General features: G+C 51.7%; 1 protein-coding gene across 1 annotated transcript in view; it reads right to left on the bottom strand.

Moving 5' to 3' along the window:
- LOC136950101 (inactive rhomboid protein 1-like) overlaps positions 1–20,000 on the bottom strand; it is a 170,782-nt gene that overhangs the window by 139,142 nt on the left and 11,640 nt on the right. The window contains 18 exon segments of the mRNA XM_067244203.1: positions 8,115–9,618; positions 9,900–10,123; positions 10,313–10,466; positions 11,517–11,617; positions 11,757–11,832; positions 12,031–12,125; positions 12,203–12,266; positions 12,378–12,478; positions 12,860–13,021; positions 13,124–13,198; positions 13,495–13,606; positions 13,798–14,052; positions 14,252–14,345; positions 14,348–14,414; positions 14,644–14,766; positions 16,235–16,441; positions 16,920–17,054; positions 17,056–17,146. Of these exon segments, the coding sequence (XP_067100304.1) occupies positions 9,423–9,618; positions 9,900–10,123; positions 10,313–10,466; positions 11,517–11,617; positions 11,757–11,832; positions 12,031–12,125; positions 12,203–12,266; positions 12,378–12,478; positions 12,860–13,021; positions 13,124–13,198; positions 13,495–13,606; positions 13,798–14,052; positions 14,252–14,345; positions 14,348–14,414; positions 14,644–14,766; positions 16,235–16,441; positions 16,920–17,054; positions 17,056–17,146 (2,332 nt within the window). The 3' untranslated portion in view covers positions 8,115–9,422.

The following is a 20,000-nucleotide window of genomic DNA, read 5'->3' on the forward strand; positions in this document are numbered from 1 at the left end:
GTGTGCAACAGAGTGGGTGTCGGTGTGTGCGCGAGCATGTCTGGGTTGACGTGGCGAAGGAGGGTAAGATAGGGAGTTAGCATGTGAACATTCTGGAACACTTGAACATCCATAGTTCTTTATCCTTGAAAACTGCAGAGGTCCCCCCCCCCCACACACACACACACACACATATAACCATTGATGAGGTCCAGTGCACATTAGAGTTGGGAGTGTGAATTCATTAGCAGTTGTAATTACAGGATCCCCTCTACAGTAATCACGTTCCATTAAATCCCCCTCAGCTCACCACAACTCCAATTAAGATCTGCCTTTCCCCCTGGACCTGGGACCAAGGCGGTCTGCCAACCACAAACTGGGGCCATGCACTTGTGTGTGTGTGTGTGTGTGTGTGTGTGTGTGGCGAGAGATAGCCGCAGAGAGAGAAAAAGAGAGGGATGTGGACAGAAAGAGAGAATGATAGAGAGGGGGGGTGGATTAGGAAGGGACCCGTGAATAGCTTCTGATTTGACAAGGTCAAGTTTTAAAATATTCCAAACATTCAAAAATAAACGTGTATAATGGTCCATCACCTGCCTGCCTGAGTGAGTTTAAATGAGTGACATCAGAAGATCAATGAGACATCAACAATGGCCGGGGCCACTGCTGACACGGTTAAATGTTAATGCCTACTAAAAATGTATGCTTCATTTGTTTTTAAATCTCTCTCTCACGACTAGCTCCCACGGCCCCGGTTTAAAACCAAATGAATTACTGTAACACGGTGTAATTCCAGTGATCCCTCCAATAAAAACGTTTAATATTCATTGCCGAATATTAAAGAAAGAATACTTAACACTCTAAACCTCTACATGAACTCATCAGGCAGGGGGTTCTGCTGTATGTCTCTGGGCTGCGTCCTCTCTGGCCTCTTTTAGCTGGCAGAGCGGGCTGAAAACCTGGCCCTGTAGCTCATGTGCAGTCGTGCATCGTACATGCAATATCACACATACTGTATATATATATATATATATACTGCATGTATGAATGTGTGTATAGAGTAGTAAATCATTTGTATTGATTCCAGTTGTCTTTCTCAGTTCTGAAATGGCAGAGGAGAGGAGAAGAGAGAGGGTGAGGGGAGAGGAGAGAGGGGAGGATAAGAGAACGGAAGAAGTGGAGAAGAGAGGAGGAGAGGGGGAGAGGACTGGAGAGGAGGACAAGTGTGAAGATCAGAGGAGAGGCGGAGCGGAGGAGAGAGGAAAGGAGGAGAGGAGATGGCAGGGGAGGAGAGGCGAGGAGAGAGTGGACGTCAGACTGAGAGGGAGTCAGTAAAACAACACAGGGGGAAACCAGATGGACGCCTCCCAAGGTGGTCTCCGGCCAGAGACCCCGATAACACCCAGGGACAAAGAGCAGGCCAACAAAGAGATACAAGAAGGAGGGGGACGGAAGAAAAGGATACAAGACAAGAGGAGCCTAAAGGAAAGAAAAGGTGCCGCGGGTGAAAAGAGAGAAAGGTCACGTCAGAAGCCCTTGTAACCGACTTCTGTGGTTATGAGACCGAGAGAGAGGGAGAATGTGTGTGTGTGTTCTCTGAACACACAGGTCATGCTGGATGTTGTCCAAGCAGTGGGGAGTGAACAGGAGGGAGGGAAGAAGAAGAAGAAGAAAACAGGGAAGAAACAGAGGGCAGAAAAGAAGAATAGAAGGAGGAGTCTTCCCTCTCTCTTTCCCTCCGTCCACCGTCCTTTTCCCTCCCTCTCCCCACTCTCCTCCTGCGTCTGTGCAAATGTGTGTGTGTGTGTGTGTACACACACCCCCGCCACCACACTTGAGTCTTTTACTGATTACCTCACACACGTCACGTCGGTGTGGAGTGGTTTTAACGGCACAGGATAATCCAGCTGGTTTAACCCTTTCCCTGCTCCCCTCTCCCCAGCTGCTGGCTCAACCTCGCAGGGTCTTTCTGTCAGAGAGACCTTGTCCGATCTCACCACACGCACACTGTAGATTGTGTAATACTTCCTTGTACATCCCGACTTTGCAGTGAGTGGCAACCCCGATGTCAACAATTGTGTAAGTGTGTGGCAACGGATTCGTCTTCCTCTTTGCGTTGTGTGTTTTGTTTTCCGTGTGTTTCTGTTGTTCTTTGTGTTGGTGCGTGTGTTTGTCTCGTTGTGTGTGTGGGTGTGTGCATGCGTGTGTGTGTGCATGTATGCGTGTGTGTGTGTGTATGTAGGCGTGTGTGTGTGTGCCAGCTCTGAGGTGGTCGTGTGTTTGCATCTCCCTCCCCCTGGCGTGTTCCTCTGTGTGTCCTCGCCGTCCTCTTCCATTCAGCTCTCACTTACCATGACAAAGCCCTCCCTATGAGCCCCCCACCCACCACCCGTAGATGGCAGACACATTCACCCCCCCCAGCCCCAGCCCTCACCCCAGCCCCATCTCTCTCCCTCCCCATCCCAGTTTGGGACTCTCACCCTCTCCTGTCTATCCCCAGCCCAGACACGATGCAAAGTCAAATTAAAATCTTGCTGCAGAGAAAGTCCTCCTCACATACCTGGTTCGTTTTCAGCCCAACCCCCCCCCAACCACCAGTGGCTGGTCGGTTGCTGTGGCGTGATGTCTTCTTGTTGGTCTTCTTGAAGACAACCGGGGACTGGGAGAGGTGGGGGCCGTGGGTCATGTGGAGGAGGGGCGCAGGGCGGAGACAGGATGGTGCGGCTATCAGGTTTATGTGCCGGTGCTCTGGTGTATGGAGGCTGTTACGGGTTCAGCAGGCTCTCGGCAGGAAAGCAGGGGGCTGGTGAATGGACAGGAAAGCTGTCCGCCAAGGGAGGGCCTGGACGCCTTTAAACTGGACATAAAAAGCAGAGAACTCTGCCTTTCTCTCTTGCCTGGGTTTATGACGCGAGGACGGTTACTAAGACGGTCCTAAAGACCTTTCTGTCTCAGGCTCCTTCGTCTCTGCTGCTTCCAGTGTTACAGAGCCGCTGTGACGCCTGTCTTTCTACAGGAGTTTTGGTAGTAAACTCTGAAATGGGCCGTGGAGAGTAGGCGGAAACTCCGTCCTTTTCCTCCTCTGCTAGAATGCAAACAGGTGTTTTAACCTCACATAATCAGGACGATCGGACATGAAGCTGACACAGAACCGGGGACCCCGACCAGGAAGAGCTCATTGCATGAATACACCCAATCCCCTCACGAGCAGCAATCACTGTACTAACACCTGCTTTGTTTATATGGCTGCTTACCTGAGCTGTTTCCTGTTACACCCCCCCAACCTTCTGCCACGTGATATTGTCTGTGGGAGGAGGGGGGGGGTATGGATCATCGTGGCCCATCAGAACAAACTATAGTAATCATCCTTACAGGCTGAACCAGACAGGTTATCCTTGCAGGCTGAACCAGACAGGACCTTCTTACAGGCTGAACCAGACCATGGGTGATTGGCTTTGTCTGAAGAGCACCACTCTCACCCAAAATCACGCCAGCTGTAATTTTGTAGCGAGGCATTCACAGGGGTCTGTTGATGATTGGAGAACAGATTGGGATTCTGTGTGTGTATGAGTGTGTGTGTGTGTGTGCCCATCTGAGTGAGTACGTTCCTGTGTGAGTGTGACAAAAGCAGTACGCGCATGTGCCACTGTGTGTTTGTAACTATCGGTGTGTGTGCGTGTGCGTGTGTGGTGTGCGCACCCTTATGTGTGCCGCAGACCTTGGGAGGCCAGGCTGAGCAAGTCTCAGCTTGCCTGCTGCTGTCACAAAGCCTGTCACATCGGACAAACAGTGGTCAGTGTGTGTGTCCGTCTCTGTGTGTGTGTCACAAGAATGTGTACTAGTGATGCATTATAAGACCCATTGCCTCTTTACAATTCTACATCTACCCATGAGACCAGGGAGGTTGCAATCCTTATCTCTGCAGCACTTTATCTGCTATCTACAGGAAGACTCACATTCAACGGTCCTGACGCAGGTGACAGATAGCACAGTTAACACACACACATATGCACAGACACACGCACATGTATACACAAACGTAGCCTCAAAGGCAGACACACACACACACACACAGGCCGACACACACGTATACAGACATACACACCTACGTGCATGCACACAAAGTACCATATAGTTTAAAAAGGGGCAGATTGTCAAAACAGGGCGTTTTCTCCCTGTAAATCCATCAAGAACAGATATGGTCACCTGCAGTTGATGACCCCGCATGAGTCAGTGTTTGAAGAGGCTGTGATTACGCTAACAGCCATCTAATCCCTTTTTTATTGACTGTCAGTACTGTTGCAGTGGTGACACTGCAGAAAGGAGGCATGGAGAAGAGACTGGTCTTACCCAGGGTCTGACATTTTCATGGGATCTCTACAACAGAAAACTCAAACTTCGAACTTCAGGAAGTTCATTTGAACATGGTCTAGGTTGTAAAAACTAGGTAGAAACTACACTCTTAGCTTGATCAAGCACTTACCACAAAGACTGTGGAATAAAAATAAGAAGAAGTAATGAATACTTCCCCTTTTATGAATTACGAATCCACAGAAGCCCGACAACAAAACCAAAGTAGGGGGGAATGTGCTTCATTTGCACTCGTTGAAGCTGCTCAGAAGGATCCGATCATGAGACATTCAAGTGAAAGGGCCAATCACAATTTAGTACTGAGGACGTGATGGAGGGATGATGGGAAATGAAGGCCCAGCCGGATGTGATTGGACCGGTCATGATTGGGGCCCGTAAAAACAACACTGAATCAGAATCAGAATGGGATTTATTCGCCATGAAAGTTTGCACAGACAAGTAAATCCCATTCTGATTCTGTTTTCTCACTGTGACTGTAACGTTGAATCTGGAATACGTTTGGTGGGTGGAGTGTGGAGGGGGGGGAGCTGCAGGAGTGAGGAAAGCTTTCGGCTGACGGGTCTCGGGAACATGATGATTGATCAACACAAACGTCTTCTAGTAAGACCTGGGAGAACATTGTGTGCTGCCATGCCGAACAATATGGAAGGTCAATGGAGTGTATAACTAGAACTAAAACAGTGTGAGCGTGTGCTTGGATGTGTGTGTGTGTATACATTCGTCTACATATACGTGTTCCCTTTCTTCTCTCTGCCAAGTCATGCAGAAGCTCTGGCCAGTGATAACGGCCTCTCCTTGGTCCAGGGCAGGTCCAGACTTGCCCTGTTGATTAGATTCACTAAGTCCCATAAGAGGACACACAACAATGGACCTTCCTCTGAACCCGGACTTCCAGGGAGCCATCAGCCCGGCGCGCAGAACACGACTGCAGGACTGGACATTCTGCATTCTCAGAAACCTGAGAGCCTGCGTGATGACAATGTGATCAGTATTACTCCAAACACCTCTGTGAATGGTGGAGAAATGCCTTGTCTCTTTTCCTCTCCGTTTCCTTCCCTCTCTTCTCATCCGATGTGCGTGTTGTCCCCTCACCCCAACGCTGCACCTGTTCCTTAAAGGGCACACACGCACAGAGACAGGATTCTGAGAGGGCATTCATGGAAAGAGCCTTGTTAAAACGATCCCCAACGAGAACGGGCGTGTGAGTGTGCGCATGTGTGTGTGTGTGTAAGTGTGCGGGTGTGTGTGTGTAAGTGTGCGTGGAGGTAATTAGAAGGGGTGAGTGGAGGCTTAGGAGGATGAGGGGAGGGAGGACGGCTGCAGGGCTGCTGGGGAAAGGCTGGAACTGACGGGCTGGGGGGGGGCTGGTGATGACGGGCTGGGGGGGGGGGGGGGGGCTGGTGATGATGGGCTGGGGGGGGGGGGGGGGGGGGGCTGGTGATGACGGGCTGGGGGGGGGGGGCCTGGTGATGACGGGCTGGTGGGGAGGAGGGGGATGGATGGAAAGCCGGCAGGGTGACAAGGTTAGAGGGGGCAGGGATGGGGGAGGAAGAAGAAGGTGGGCTTGCGCCATATTACGGAGACAATTACACACAAGAATGACCTCACGCACAGAGACGTCAGGAGAAGATCCTGAGGAGAGAGTGAGAGCATGGCTGATGGTTTATTCATCTGCAGGGGGCCCACACACTCCTCTCCTTGTGTGTGGTTAGGGGCTACAGGGGGGGCTGTTCCTGCCAGCCCAGGTGGTAGATAGGCCTCTGATCCAGGCTAACATTACCACCTACACTACCTGACTTGTCATTGGTCGCTTCAGACAGGTGCACTGTGGGACAGGACGACTCCCTCCCCCACACCTGAGAATCGGGGCCTGGGGGCTACAGCTGGTCTGAGGTGTGTGTTTGTGTGTGTGTGTGTTCCTCATGGCCATGCTTGGTACAATGAGGAGACAGGGTCTGCCAGTGACCACCTGTCTGGCAGCTGTCAGGGTCCAGTTTCAGGGTCGTCTTTCCAGCCAGGGACAGCAGCAACAACACACCTCCTGGCACCTCCCTCTATTTACCCATCCAGCTATCTCTGCACTCACCCCTCCATCCATTTAGACATTTATCAATCCAGGAGATGAGAGGAGAGCAGAGCAAAGCAGAGGAGTGGAGAGAAGGAGAGAGAGGAGAGGGGAGCAAAGCAGAGGAGTGGAGAGAAGGAGAGAGAGGAGAGCAGAGCAGAGAAGGAGAGAGAGGAGAGGGGAGAGCAGAGCAGAGGAGTGCAGAGAACGAGAGAGAGGAAAGGGGAGAGCAGAGCAGAGTAGTGGAGAGAAGGAGAGAGAGGAGAGGGGAGAGCCGAGCAGAGCAGTGGAGAGCAGAGGAGAGGCTGTGAATCTGTTATCTTGTTTGATGCTGATCAGAAGCATCCTCTTATCTGATTACCATATCTATAGAGCTCATGATGGCGGACATAAGAGGACCAAGAGGGACAGAAAGCAGCCAGGAATACATGGACAAGAACAGAGAGAATGAGAGGTAGAGAAGGGGGTTTGGAGGTGACAGAGAGCAGAGATAAGGATGGAGGAAAAGTGGACGTACGGGAAAAAGAGAGGAGCAGGCAATTGGCGAGGAGGAAGGAAATGGGGGGGAAAGGGGCGATTAAAAAAGAGGGGGAAGGGAAAGGGAGAGAGCTCATTTCATAGAGGAAGGAGGGATGGAGGGAGGGGGGGTTAATGGCAATTGGTGGCTCCTTCAGCTGCCCAACTGTATTAATGAGGAAGGAAGAGAGAGGGAGATAAACGACAGAGAGAGAGAGAGAGAGAGAGAGAGAGAGAGAGAGAGAGGGAGGGAGAGAGAGAGAGAGAGAGAGAGAGGGAGAGAGAGAGAGATAGAGAGAGAAAGAGACATAGGGGAAGGGAGAGATCAAAGGCAAGCTGACAATTTCCATTTAACAGTATTGTGATTCACTTGTAGAATAGAATTCAGTTCAGTTCAACTGATGTAACAAGTCTGTCTGTTGATGTGTGTGTGTGCGTGTGTGTGTGTGTGTGTGTGTGTGTGTGTGTGAGAGGGGGCCGGGGGGGGGGGGGTGAGCTGCTCTGCAGGGGGGATGGGAGCAACAGTCTGATCAAGCCACACTGAACAAAGAGGAGAACATAATGAAAACCTTTCATGGATCTCAAAGGTAAATATGAATTGAGCTTGAATTAAGGACATTCAAATGAAGTTCATTTAAATCAACAAGGCTTACAGATATAGAGTAAAGAGAAACAATAGCCTTACCTTACAGAGTTGTCATGCAAGGCCTGAACACTGCAGGACAACTCTGCCACCTAGTGGACATTGTTAACACAAGCTGATGCAAGTCAGGTGGCTGAGCGGTTAAGGAATCGGGCTAGTAATCAGAAGGTTGCTGGTTCGATCCCCGGCTCTGCCAAATGACATTGTGTCCTTGGGCAAGGCACTTCACCCTACTTGCCTCGGGGGAATGTCCCTGTACTTACTGTAAGTCGCTCTGGATAAGAGCGTCTGCTAAATGACTTAATGTAAATGTAAGTCCATTAATTCTAGGAAAAACCCCAGACCCAAATCTAGTATTAATCTAATTCCCTTTGCTTCTAGTTCACTGCATTCGATAGAGGTTGAACCCAATGGATTTCAGGATTTTTTTATCCCTTCTTTTAATGTGGGCTCAAACTCAAAGCCCCCCCCCCCACACACACAAAGACACCCACACACACCCACACACACCCACACACACACAAAGACACCCACACACACCCACACACACCCACACACACACAAAAAAAACGACGGTAACACTAGCGACGATCTTCGGCTTGGTTTAGTGTGCATTGTAGTTTCAGGTTCATATGAATGGGTAGCTAAAACACAACCCTTCAAACACGACAGTGGAACACACGTTTACATGTTTACATGCTCTGTCGACACAAAGGCCAGGTACCAAATCACACCCAACGTCCCATGAAGTCCACTTCATCCCTCCTATGCAGCCTATGAAGCACACTTCCTCATTCCCCACTCCTTCTGTAGGACACTTGGTTTAGGCCCGTCTGGTTGAAGCTGGTGCACCAGGCTGATGAGAGCAGGTAGGCTGATGGGGGAGACCGATATGGCAAACACGGTTCCCTGTGAGTCTCAGCGGCGTCGAGGCACGGAGGCGTTCATTGTCCTATGGGAGAGATTTCACTCTCTGAGGTCATCCAATAAACGGATAATACTCTTAGTCCGGTGTTATGACGTGAGTAAAAAAAGAAAATCCGCCCAGCTGTGCAGTGTGGTGCTGGACTGAGAGTGTAGATTCCTTCGTTGGCCACAAGGGGCTGCCAAAGGGCCAGTTTTCACTTGCAGCCAAGAGAGAAGAGCAGGATTGAAGGCAGTATAGAAAAGAAACAGCCTTCTCCCTGTGTAATCTCTATGAAACAGACGTGTCTCTCCAGGAGGGGCCATAGAACACAGAGAAGCAGCTGATTGCAGAGGGGGTTTTACTCCAGATTTTCCTTGATATCGAACACACATGTTTTATTGTACCAGCCCGTGACAGGCACCCACAGTGCACCAGTACCAACAGTCCAGAAGGAAAAACCAGACCTGCCCCAGGGTCCAGGGTTACAGCTGGTGGGACAGCTGTTCATTAGGGCTCCACACTCCGGAAGGCCTCTTCAGAGGAGGTGGGCACTGGCCAAAGCAATCATTCATCCATGCATCCATCCATCTCCATCCATCCATATCCATCCATTCATCCATGCATTCATCCATCCATTCATCTTCATCCATCCATCCATTCATTTCCATCCATCCATATCCATCCATCCATTCATCTATGCATTCATCCATCCATCCATCCATGCATTCATCCATTCATCCATCCATCCATTCATCTCCATCCATCCATCAATTCATCTCCATCCATCCATATCCATCCATCCATTCATCTCCATCCATCCATCAATTCATCTCCATCTATCCATCAATTCATCTCCATCCATCCATCAATTCATCTCCATCCATTAATCTCCATCCATCCCTCCATTCATCTCCATCCATCCGTGTCGAGGAGAGGCATGGTCAGTGTAGGTGGGCGTTGAGGTCATACTTGTCACAGAACTTGTCTGTGATGGGGATGCAGGTGAGGTACTCGCACCAGTCACACTTGACCGGGTAGACGTAGAAGAGCACGGCCAGGGCTGACATCAGGCCCAGGAACACCACCAGGAACACGCAGATCTGACCACGCTTACGGTACATGTCCGACTGGCCAAAACTGCAAACCACAAATTACGTTTTGTCTTAGACTGGTGAATAAAACATTGTTTCCATGTTTACCATGTTTCCTAGGGAAACATGTTTTCCCTGGGAAACAGCATATAATTACGCTGCATTCTCTCTAAGTCTGTACATCATAGCTTCTAGGACGCAGCACACAAACAAGGTAGAGAAGCTAACAGCTGAACTCAGATCAGCTGCTGGGAAGGTGACTCCGTCTCACACAAGATAAAGTCAGCTTGAAACCTGACCCTGGACCAGCATCATCACAGCACCCACCTGATGTAGGGGAGGAAGGCGAAGGAGAGGAAGAACCCAGAGATGAAGCCGCAGATGTGGGCGAAGTTGTCGATCCAGGGCAGCAGGCCGAAGGAGAACAGGAAGAGGGCGATGCCCAGCAGCTTGGCGAAGGCCCGCCACGGGCGCTCCAGGATCTGCCAGCTCTGGAACAGCTCCACGAACAGGCAGGCCAGCGTCCCGAACTGGGACCCCGCAGGACCCACCTGGAGGGGGAGGGGGGGGGATGGGGGGGGGATAGTGTGACGATGAAAGCGTCTTCTTGTGACTGTACACCACACAGCAGGTCACACCTGTGACTGGGTGCAGGACTGTAACAACAGATCCATACTCATTGGATACGTAGATCTATCTGATGCGCACAGATGTTCAAGGTAGAGCAGCAGGAATCTCACCTCTGCCCGGTAGGGCAGGAAGATGGCGCTGGCCAGGTTGCCGGTGATGCCAGACAGGATATAGATGATGGAGATCCGGAGCCAGCCGGCCAGCTTCTCCAGGTCCCTCAGCACCGTCATCTGGAACAGCACCGACACCAGGCAGTGCAGGATCCTACAGGGACAGAAACACACGTTACATCAGGATCCTACAGGGACAGAAATACACGTTACACCGGGATCCTACAGGGACAGAAACACAAGTTACATCAGGATACTACAGAGACAGAAACACACGTTACATCAGGATCCTACAGGGACAGAAACACACGTTACATCAGGATCCTACAGGGACAGAAACACACGTTACATCAGGATCCTACAGGGACAGAAACACACGTTACACCAGGATCCTACAGGGACAGAAACACACGTTACATCAGGATCCTACAGGGACAGAAACACACGTTACATCAGGATCCTACAGGGACAGAAACACACGTTACACCGGGATCCTACAGAGACAGAAACACACGTTACACCGGGATCCTACAGGGACAGAAACACACGTTACATCAGGATCCTACAGGGACAGAAACACACGTTACACCAGGATCCTACAGGGACAGAAACACACGTTACATCAGGATCCTACAGGGACAGAAACACACGTTACATCAGGATCCTACAGGGACAGAAACACACGTTACACCGGGATCCTACAGGGACAGAAACACACGTTACACCGGGATCCTACAGAGACAGAAACACACGTTACACCGGGATCCTACAGGGACAGAAACACAAGTTACATCAGGATACTACAGAGACAGAAACACACGTTACACCAGGATCCTACAGGGACAGAAACACACGTTACACCAAGATCCTACAGGGACAGTAACACATGTTACATCAGGATCCTACAGGGACAGAAACACACGTTACACCAGGATCCTACAGGGACAGAAACACACGTTACACCAGGATCCTACAGGGACAGAAACACACGTTACACCAGGATCCTACAGGGACAGAAACACATGTTACATCAGGATACTACAGAGACAGAAACACACGTTACACCAGGATCCTACAGGGACAGAAACACACGTTACACCAAGATCCTACAGGGACAGAAACACATGTTACATCAGGATCCTACAGGGACAGAAACACACAGGCAAACAGCTAAAAAGATGTAAACAGGTGCAGGGAGACTCACCCAGCGTGGAGGAAGAGGGACAGCCAGAGGCGGTAGAACTGGTCAGGGATCTCTGGGTTGAGGAAAGGCAGTAGCCCACACACATCATCCATACAGGCCACCTGGAGGAGAGGTAACAGAGGGATGAAGAGCATGTGTTGTCGAGTGAGTGTCTGTGTGTGTGTGTATGCGTGTGTATGCATACGTGGTGTGTGTGTATTTGTGTGTGAGTGTGTGTGTATACATGTGTGTGTTACCCACCTGTGAGCAGAGAGTGGCCTCCTCGTGAAAGTAGCCCTTCATGAAGTCACAGTACTCTCTGGAGGTGATCTCACACCTACACAACACACAGGATATGACTTTGGTATACTCTGACATCAGTTCCTGCCACTGAATAGTGCCAAAACATGACAACACCCAGGTAGCTACCAAACATCCACAGCTCAGTATTCTATCAAAGCGATTCAAAGTTCAGAAACATGGGATTGGCTGTGAAGCGTCCAGACATTGGCCAATAACAGGGCAGCGTTCTCACCTTCCCTTGGTGCCGATGCAGCAGGGTCTGCCTGTGATGGCACAGTCCACATGGGGGAGGTTGGTGTGATTGGCAGGGTTGTATCTGGTACATACCTAGGAACAGGGAGACATAGTAGGTGGATGTGTGTGGGTGTTTGGGGCGGGGGGCGCTTGGAGGTGGGGGTACTTACTGGCCACTTGGTGATGTCATCAGGCCACTCGTGAGGAGACACAGAGGCGGGCTCCAAACAGATCCTGGATCAGACAGAGAGGACAGGACAGTGGGTGCCACAGTATCTATGGGTTATTTGTAGGTGTGCTGTATTACCTGGCTTCTATGTGTTATCTGTGGAATAGGTGTATTACCTGGGGTCCTGGTGACAGACGGAGCCATGCTGGCGCAGTATCCCATCATGCAGCGGGGCACTGGGGTGCTGAGGCCACTTCACCCACACTGCCAGGGTGGTCTGGAGGATTCAGGATGAACTCAATTCAATGATAGTCATTTAGTTAGCAGTGCAACCAAATACTCTACCACATCAAATGATCTGAGATCTGAACACAGACGAATTCTGTCACTCCTCTCCCCATCCCCAGTCCTACTCTTCTTCCTCCTCCCCTCTTACTATCCTCCTCCTCTTTCTCCTCCTCTTTCTCCTCCTCCTCTTCCTCTTCCTCCTCCTCCCCCTCCTCCTCTTTCTCCTCCTCTTTCTCCTCCCCCTCCTCCTCCTCCTCCCCCCCCCTCCTCCTCTTCCCCCCTTCCTCCTCTTCCTCCTCCTCCTTCTCTTTCTCCTCCTCCTCCTCCTCCTCCTCCCCCTCCTCTTCCTCCTCCCCCTCCTCCTCCTCACCGAGCACTCGTCCTGCGAGGTTTGGACGCAGCCGGAGCGGTCGTTTCGGACGCAGCAGGCGGACTCCCTCTCTCTCCCTCTCTTCTCCTGGATGAGCTCGTGCACCTCCTTGTCCTGACGCATGCAGGGGGAGAACTTGGCCCCCAGGTGGATCAGTGCCTCCTGCAGGACAGGAACGTGAACTGCAGATCAGCAACCCAGCTGGAGAAGAAGCCTACCTTCCTCCATACTTGCAAGGAGCCATGTTACCGGGACAACACTTACAGAACTCGGGCCCACCCAGAAGTTCTCTTGTTGCACAAACTTGACGTTTTCGTACACCCCTTTATTTCGCAAGACCTTGAAGGAAACAGAGGGTTAGCCAAAGACGACCCCACTTATGTTTGCATAAACCGCCTTTATACGTAACTGCACACAACAGAGTACACACCAATACACAACCAGAACATTTCACTACATTCAGAACCTTTCACCACCTTCACAACATTTCACCACATTCAGAACCTTTCACCACCTTCACAACATGTCACCACATTCAGAACATTCACCACAGAACATTCCACCACATTCTGAACCTTTCACCACATTCTGAACCTTTCACCACATTCCAAGCAGAGAGCCTACAGCAGACCCACCGAGTCGACAGTCTCGTGCTGGGAGAAGCCCACCGGGGCGATGCCGTAAATAGCCACGGCCAGGATGGTGATGAGCAGGTGGACGAACGTGATCCAGTAGGTGAAGAACGGCCTGCGGAGAGATCACACACACACACATGCGCACACACATACACACAAGTGCACACACACACACACACAAAGTCAGACCCCTCAGGGGCACCATTAGGGGGGGCGGAACGTATGTAGGTAAAATGCAGGTAAATAGTGGTCCATCCTCGCTGGCTAAGCTTCCATCTGAAACCTATGAGCTGTCACTCCTACCTGTGGTCATCCATGTCTTCTATCTGCTGCTGGACAAAGCTGTCGATGCGCTTGCGGTACGTCCGGTTGGTGAGCTTTCCCACCATGCCCAGGCCGTATGGGCGTTTCTCCCGAGCGAACAGCTTCTGGACGGGCACGGTGATGCGTTGGCCACGCCGCGGCTGCCCGTTGATGCTGACCACTTCCTGGCGCAGGCGCACCTTGGGAATCTGCAGGGGGCCGTCCCTGTCCTTACGCCAGCCTCGCTCCAGGGGGCTTCAGATGGGGGGGGGGGGTCTGGTTAGAGCATGCGCGAGCAGGTATGATTTAGTGTGTGTGTGTCTGTGGGGGGTCGGTATGTGTGCCTGTCAGTGTGTCTGTGTGTGTGTGTGTCTATGACTGTGTGTGTGTGTGCGTGCCTATGTATGTGTGTGCGTCTATGACTGTGTGTGCGTGCGTGTGTGTGTGGCCTCACAGCATCAGGTGGCTCCTCTCCAGCTCGGTCTTGTCCAGAGCGCTGCCCGTCAGCTCCCCCTCCTCCAGAGGCAGGCCAGACTCCGCCTCCTTGATGCCGCCTCGGACGGCGACTCAAACACCTCGTCTGCGTAGGTGGACAGTTCATCATGCGCCTCACCATCCTGAGGAGGAGGTGAGGAGAGGAGGAGAGGAGGCGAGGAGGAGAGGAGGAGAGGAGGCGAGGAGAGGAGGAGAGGAGGCGAGGAGAGGAGGAGGAGAAAGAGAGAATGAGGCATTTGGTGCTAAATGAGCATTGATGACATGTTTTCTTCGTTGCTCTATTATTCGATCAAATATAGACCTGTTAAGGATAGAAAACTATTGCGCGTGTGTGTGTGTTTCTGTAGTCACCCTGGCAAAGAAGGAGGTGTCCAGCTCATCAGGGAAGTCCACCGTGTCTTCATCCAGGAAGCTGGCTGGCATGAAGCTCCGCCTACGGCCACGCCTGGCAGGGGCAGCATGCACCGTGCGGCCCTACATACACACACACACACAAACACACACACACACACATACGCGCATGCACACACCCCAAATGCACACACAGACGTGTGAATATGCTGTAATAATGGATGTCATTTGCAGGAACTGAAGGATATTTCCTATACTTTATGATCAGATGACCGAAACCCTCATCAGTCATCACGCTAACATGTAGGTGTGTACAGTAGCACTAACTGTACCCCTCCCACAACACACAGACACATCTACGGAGGCTGCTGGTCAGGGCCACAGTTTTTCTGCCTGGCGACCAGCTGTGAGGGATGATTATGGAGCACTGACCTCCGGGCTGGATAAGCCAGGCCAGAGAGCGAGAGTTTTAGAATACTCTGCTGCTAGTCTGGCTGGTCAACACACAGCTGAGCATCCTGACCACGTCATCCCTACCCATCTGTCTCACCCTGAGGCCTAGCAGAGGGGAGAGGAGAAGAGAGGAGAGGAGAGAAGAGGGGAGAGGAGAGGAGAGGAGAGGAGAGAAGAGGGGAGAGGAGAGGAGAGGAGAGAAGAGAAGAGGGGAGAGGAGAGAGGACAGGAGAGGACAGGAGAGGACAGGAGAGGAGAGGAGAGGAGAGAAGAGGGGAGAGGAGAGAGGACAGGAGAGGACAGGAGAGGACAGGAGAGGAGAGGAGAGGAGAGAAGAGGGGAGAGGAGAGAGGACAGGAGAGGACAGGAGAGGACAGGAGAGGACAGGAGAGGAGAGGAGAGAAGAGAAGAGAAGAGGGGAGAGGAGAGGAGAGGAGAGAAGAGAAGAGGGGAGAGGAGAGGAGAGGAGAGGAGAGGAGAGAAGAGAAGAGGGGAGAGGAGAGAGGACAGGAGAGGACAGGAGAGGAGAGGAGAGGAGAGAAGAGAAGAGAAGAGAAGAGAAGAGAAGAGGGGAGGGGAGAGGAGAGAGGAGAGAGGACAGGAGAGGAGAGAAGAGAAGAGAAGAGAAGAAAAGAAAAGAAAAGAGGGGAGAGGAGAGGAGAAGAGAGGACAGGAGAGGAGAGAAGAGAAGAGGGGAGAGGAGAGGAGAAGAGAAGAGAAGAGAAAAGAGGAGGGGGAGAGGAGAGGAGAAGAGAGGAGAGGAGAAGAGAGAAGAACAGAAGAGAGGACAAGACAGGACAGGAGAGAAGACAGGAGGGGAGGGGAGAAGAGAGAAAAGCAGAACCCAGCCAGGAGAGGAGACTCGTAGGCGGAGAGTTTTGTACTGTACGTGTCAAAGCCTAATCCTACAAGACAAGCTCTGGCTCAACTATTACATAACAGACATATTGACACATTTAAACACAATCCACATACATACAGTACAGAACACACACACAGTTTAGGATAACAACCAACCCTTATTATCTTCTAGCAGTGATCCCTCGTGTATGGTTTATATGTTACTGTCATTTCCATCTGACCTCTGTATGGCTGTACAGCAGTATGTGCTGATGTTTGGCCAGTGTCACACACACACCTTCATCAGGGCAGCCGCTGCCTTGAAGCTCATAACAGCAACCGACTCTCGCTTGCGTCGGCGTGGTAACCGGTTGAGGAAGGAGCGCGAGCTGGAGAAGGAGCAGAGCGAGGCGGAGCCTGGCGTGATGGGAGTCTGGGGAACGCTGTAGCCATCCACCTCCTCCACCAAGCGGAACGCACGGCCTCGCGCCAGAGGGTCCACGATCTGCACTCACACACACACACACACACGAGAGCAGACGCACAAGAAGACGCACCCACACAACCACCCAACCACACCAATGACACGCACCGTCAAACTTGAATGAGTATTTCGAAAATAGAATTGTATTCTGTGTTTGTTTACTGAAGGAGGGTAAGAACAAGAAGAAGTCGTGGGTTTAAAATCCACAGCACAACACAACACCATCCATGATCCCTTCATGCAGCATGCAGAGACAGAGCCCTGGAGTCCAGGAAACTTCTACAGAGTTTTAGAGTTTCGAGAGTCCAATGGAAGTCTAGAGAGTTATATCGAGTCCTTTAGAACCCTTCACAGTTCTCTAGAGCCCTGTAGAGTTCTAGAGAATCCACTAGAGATCTAGAGAGTCATATGGAGTCCTATAGACTCCTGAGAGAATCCTATAGAGTTCGGGAGATAGCGTTCTAGAGACTTCCTAACAGTGCTAGGGTTGGAGGCCTACCCTCTGCATGCCATGGTGGGAGTGAGGGTGGTGAGGGGGCAGGTAGAGGGGAGGTGGGGTCTCAGTGCTGGCCAGGGACAGGTTGTCCTGGCTGGGCAGGTCCATCTCCCTCATCACCTGAGCCTTCAGACCCCCCGTACAGCTGGTTGCAGTGCTGAAGACTCTTCCTCCGCCATCGCTGTGTGCTGTCGTTGTCTTTGCTCACGCCGAACCAGTCCGCCGTGCCCCTGCAGGCCACACACACACACAACGCACGCGGCACATACACACATGCACACACACACACACACACACACACAGGAAGAGGGTGAGGAGCTGTGGTTGAACCTTAAGGTCAGAGACCGTGTCAAACCAGAATGCCAAACCCAAGATAGATTGTGGAGAGGTTAAGAGTCGGATAAGTGATAAGGTTACTGGTCATGGAGACAAAGTCGGAATGACAAGATCCCAACTCAGATGTCATAACCGTGGTCAGCTACAGAGCTTAAGCCTTCAGCTATGGAACGGGAGCTGACCGAATTGAATGTCAACAGGTAGAACACTGCCGACTAAACGTTCAAAGTTCCTGACTGATTGGGAAGGACTAAGACATCCAGGGCACAAACACACAGACACATGGTAGAACTGAGACACACACCTACTTACTCTGGAGCATCAGCCCTCAGAGGTCACGAGAGGACAGGATTTACCGTCTGGACTCCCCTCAGGACAGACACGAGGGGAGAGAGACATACTTGGGAGGTAGGTGAGCCCAAACACACGGTCTCCCTGTTCTGCTCCACCCTGCAGTCACGGCTCTCCCCTGCTCCAGTGTGTATACAGTAGAACTGTGTGTGTTTGTGTATGTGTATGTGTGTGTACGTGTGTGTTTGTACGTGTGTGTGTGTGTGTTAAAAGCGTGTGTGTATAGCTGAGTTGAGAGGTCGCTTATTCTTCTGGAGGAGTCAGTCCCGGGTGTTTAGAGAAGAGGAGCCTCAGCGAGGGCGCGAGAGTGTTGTTCAGCCACTGGGGAGGCCTTTTAAGGCTGCGCCAGGCCACAGTAGGGGCGGTGCAACGCTGATTGTTGTCCCCCCTTACAGGAATGTTTTAATAGGGCTCACAAGAGGAGGAGCGCTGGGGGGGTGGTGACTCGCCCAGGTCCTCTCAGACCAGGATGAGATGTAAACCAGAGAGATAGAGAGTTAGAGTGAGATGGAGATAGAGATACAAAGGTGTTTACATACAGCGAGAGAGAGAGAGAGAGAGAGAGAGAGAGAGAGACAGAGACAGAGAGAGAGAACGAAAGAGAAAAAGAATTGGTGAGAGAGTGAGAGAGAGTGAGAGAGAGGTGTGTGGTTCCAGGGAGAGGAGTAGTAGCCAGCTGTTTAATGTTCAAGCGTCTTCTGAATGGGATGCCAAACAAAGCAACGTCTAATCTTGCGTGTGTGTGTGTGTGCGCGCGGGTGTGTGTGTGCGCGTGTTTATATATACAGAGGATATTTCAAAAGACCAGGATAGACCAGTCTGCCAACCATGAACCTTCAAACCCTCATCCTCCCTCCCTCCGCTGGCTCTCATCCCTCAGGGGAGATAAAGGGTGTGCTGGGTGTTCACATATCAGGTTCTGACAGCTACACACAAATCCACTTCACAAAAACGGAAAATCTCCTTAGAAATAAAGCTATTAACTCATGCCTCTTGCCAAGGGAACGGCAAAGGCAGCAAAGATCGCGTCAACTGTCAAAGCCCTCCTTAAGCTGCTGTTCCTATTGCGAGGGGAAGTCTGTTGTCACTTTGTTGTCTGGCTCCTTACAAGGAATCTCTTTGATGCTTCACATTCTTCTGAAATGTTTAGAGTTGATTAGTAAGCACTTTGTGGTTCACACATGTATCATACAGCCATCTCCTCTCCCCCCCTCCCATCTCTTCTCCTCTCCTCTCCCCTCCCCTCCCCTCCCCTCCCCTCTCCTCTCCTCTCCTCTCCTCTCCTCTCCTCCTCTCCTCCCCCCCCTCCCCTCCCCTCCCCTCCCCTCCCCTCTCCTCTCCTCTCCTCTCCTCCTCCTCCCCCCCCCCCCTCCCCTCCCCTCCCTCCCCTCCCCTCCCCTCCCTCCCCTCCTCTCCAGTCAGTCCTACCTGTCCAGTCCATCCCAGTCTCTGGTTGGGGGCAGGGTCAGGGTCATACCTGGGGCTCCCAGGGAGTGAACACCATCCTGCCCCCTTGTGACCCTCCTGACCTCTGAGCCCTCGGTCTCAGAGCACAGTTACAGTTCTCAGCTGAGCTGGGCTGTGTTGGAAAGCTATATTCTGTACTGTCTGGCTCAGTCTGGTCTGGCTGGTTGAGGGTTAGTCCAGGCTGGGCTGGGCTGGCTGGTTCAGGGTTAGTCCAGGCAGGGCTGACTGGTTCAGGGTTAATCCAGGCTGGGCTGGGCTGGCTGGTTCAGGGCTAGTCCAGGCTGGGCTGGCTGGTTCAGGGTTAGTCCATGCTGGGCTGGGCTGACTGGTTCAGGGTTAGTCCAGGCAGGGCTGACTGGTTCAGGGTTAGTCCAGGCTATGTTTGGCGATGAGGCTTTAAATGTTGCGTCTTTATCAAAGGTCTTCGCTCCTCTGTAGATGTTGCTCCAGGATCCAGAGCTCTTCTGTCTTCTCTGTGACCAGATGGAAATGTGGTCTTCCACGCACTCTCCCACACAGGCACGACCACACAGACCCCACACACACGACTACTACACGCATACACAAGACCACACTGAGACACACACAAGCATCCACACAGCAGTGGGATCAGATCAGGCTGATAGGTTGGCAGTGTTCTTCAAAAAGATCGTCTCTCCTCCGCCGTGCTCTGACGCCGGGACGGAATGCAGCTCAGCTCCCTGTCACCACACCACCACTCTCCCCTCTCTGGCTCTCGGCTTCTCCATCTCTCTCCTTCCCCTCTCAGGTTACTCCTTTGTTGGCTCGTTATCTCGGTCGATAGTGTTTTGGTATCTTTCTGACTCAGGGATTCAATGAGTCTGTATCCTCCCTCCCTCTCTCTCTCTCTCTCTCTCTCTCTATTTCTCTCTCTCGCTCTCTCTCTCTCTGTGTCCCTCTCTGTTTTGT

This window comes from Osmerus mordax, chromosome 10 (genome assembly GCF_038355195.1).
Source record: "Osmerus mordax isolate fOsmMor3 chromosome 10, fOsmMor3.pri, whole genome shotgun sequence".
Taxonomy (NCBI): Eukaryota; Metazoa; Chordata; class Actinopteri; order Osmeriformes; family Osmeridae; genus Osmerus; species Osmerus mordax.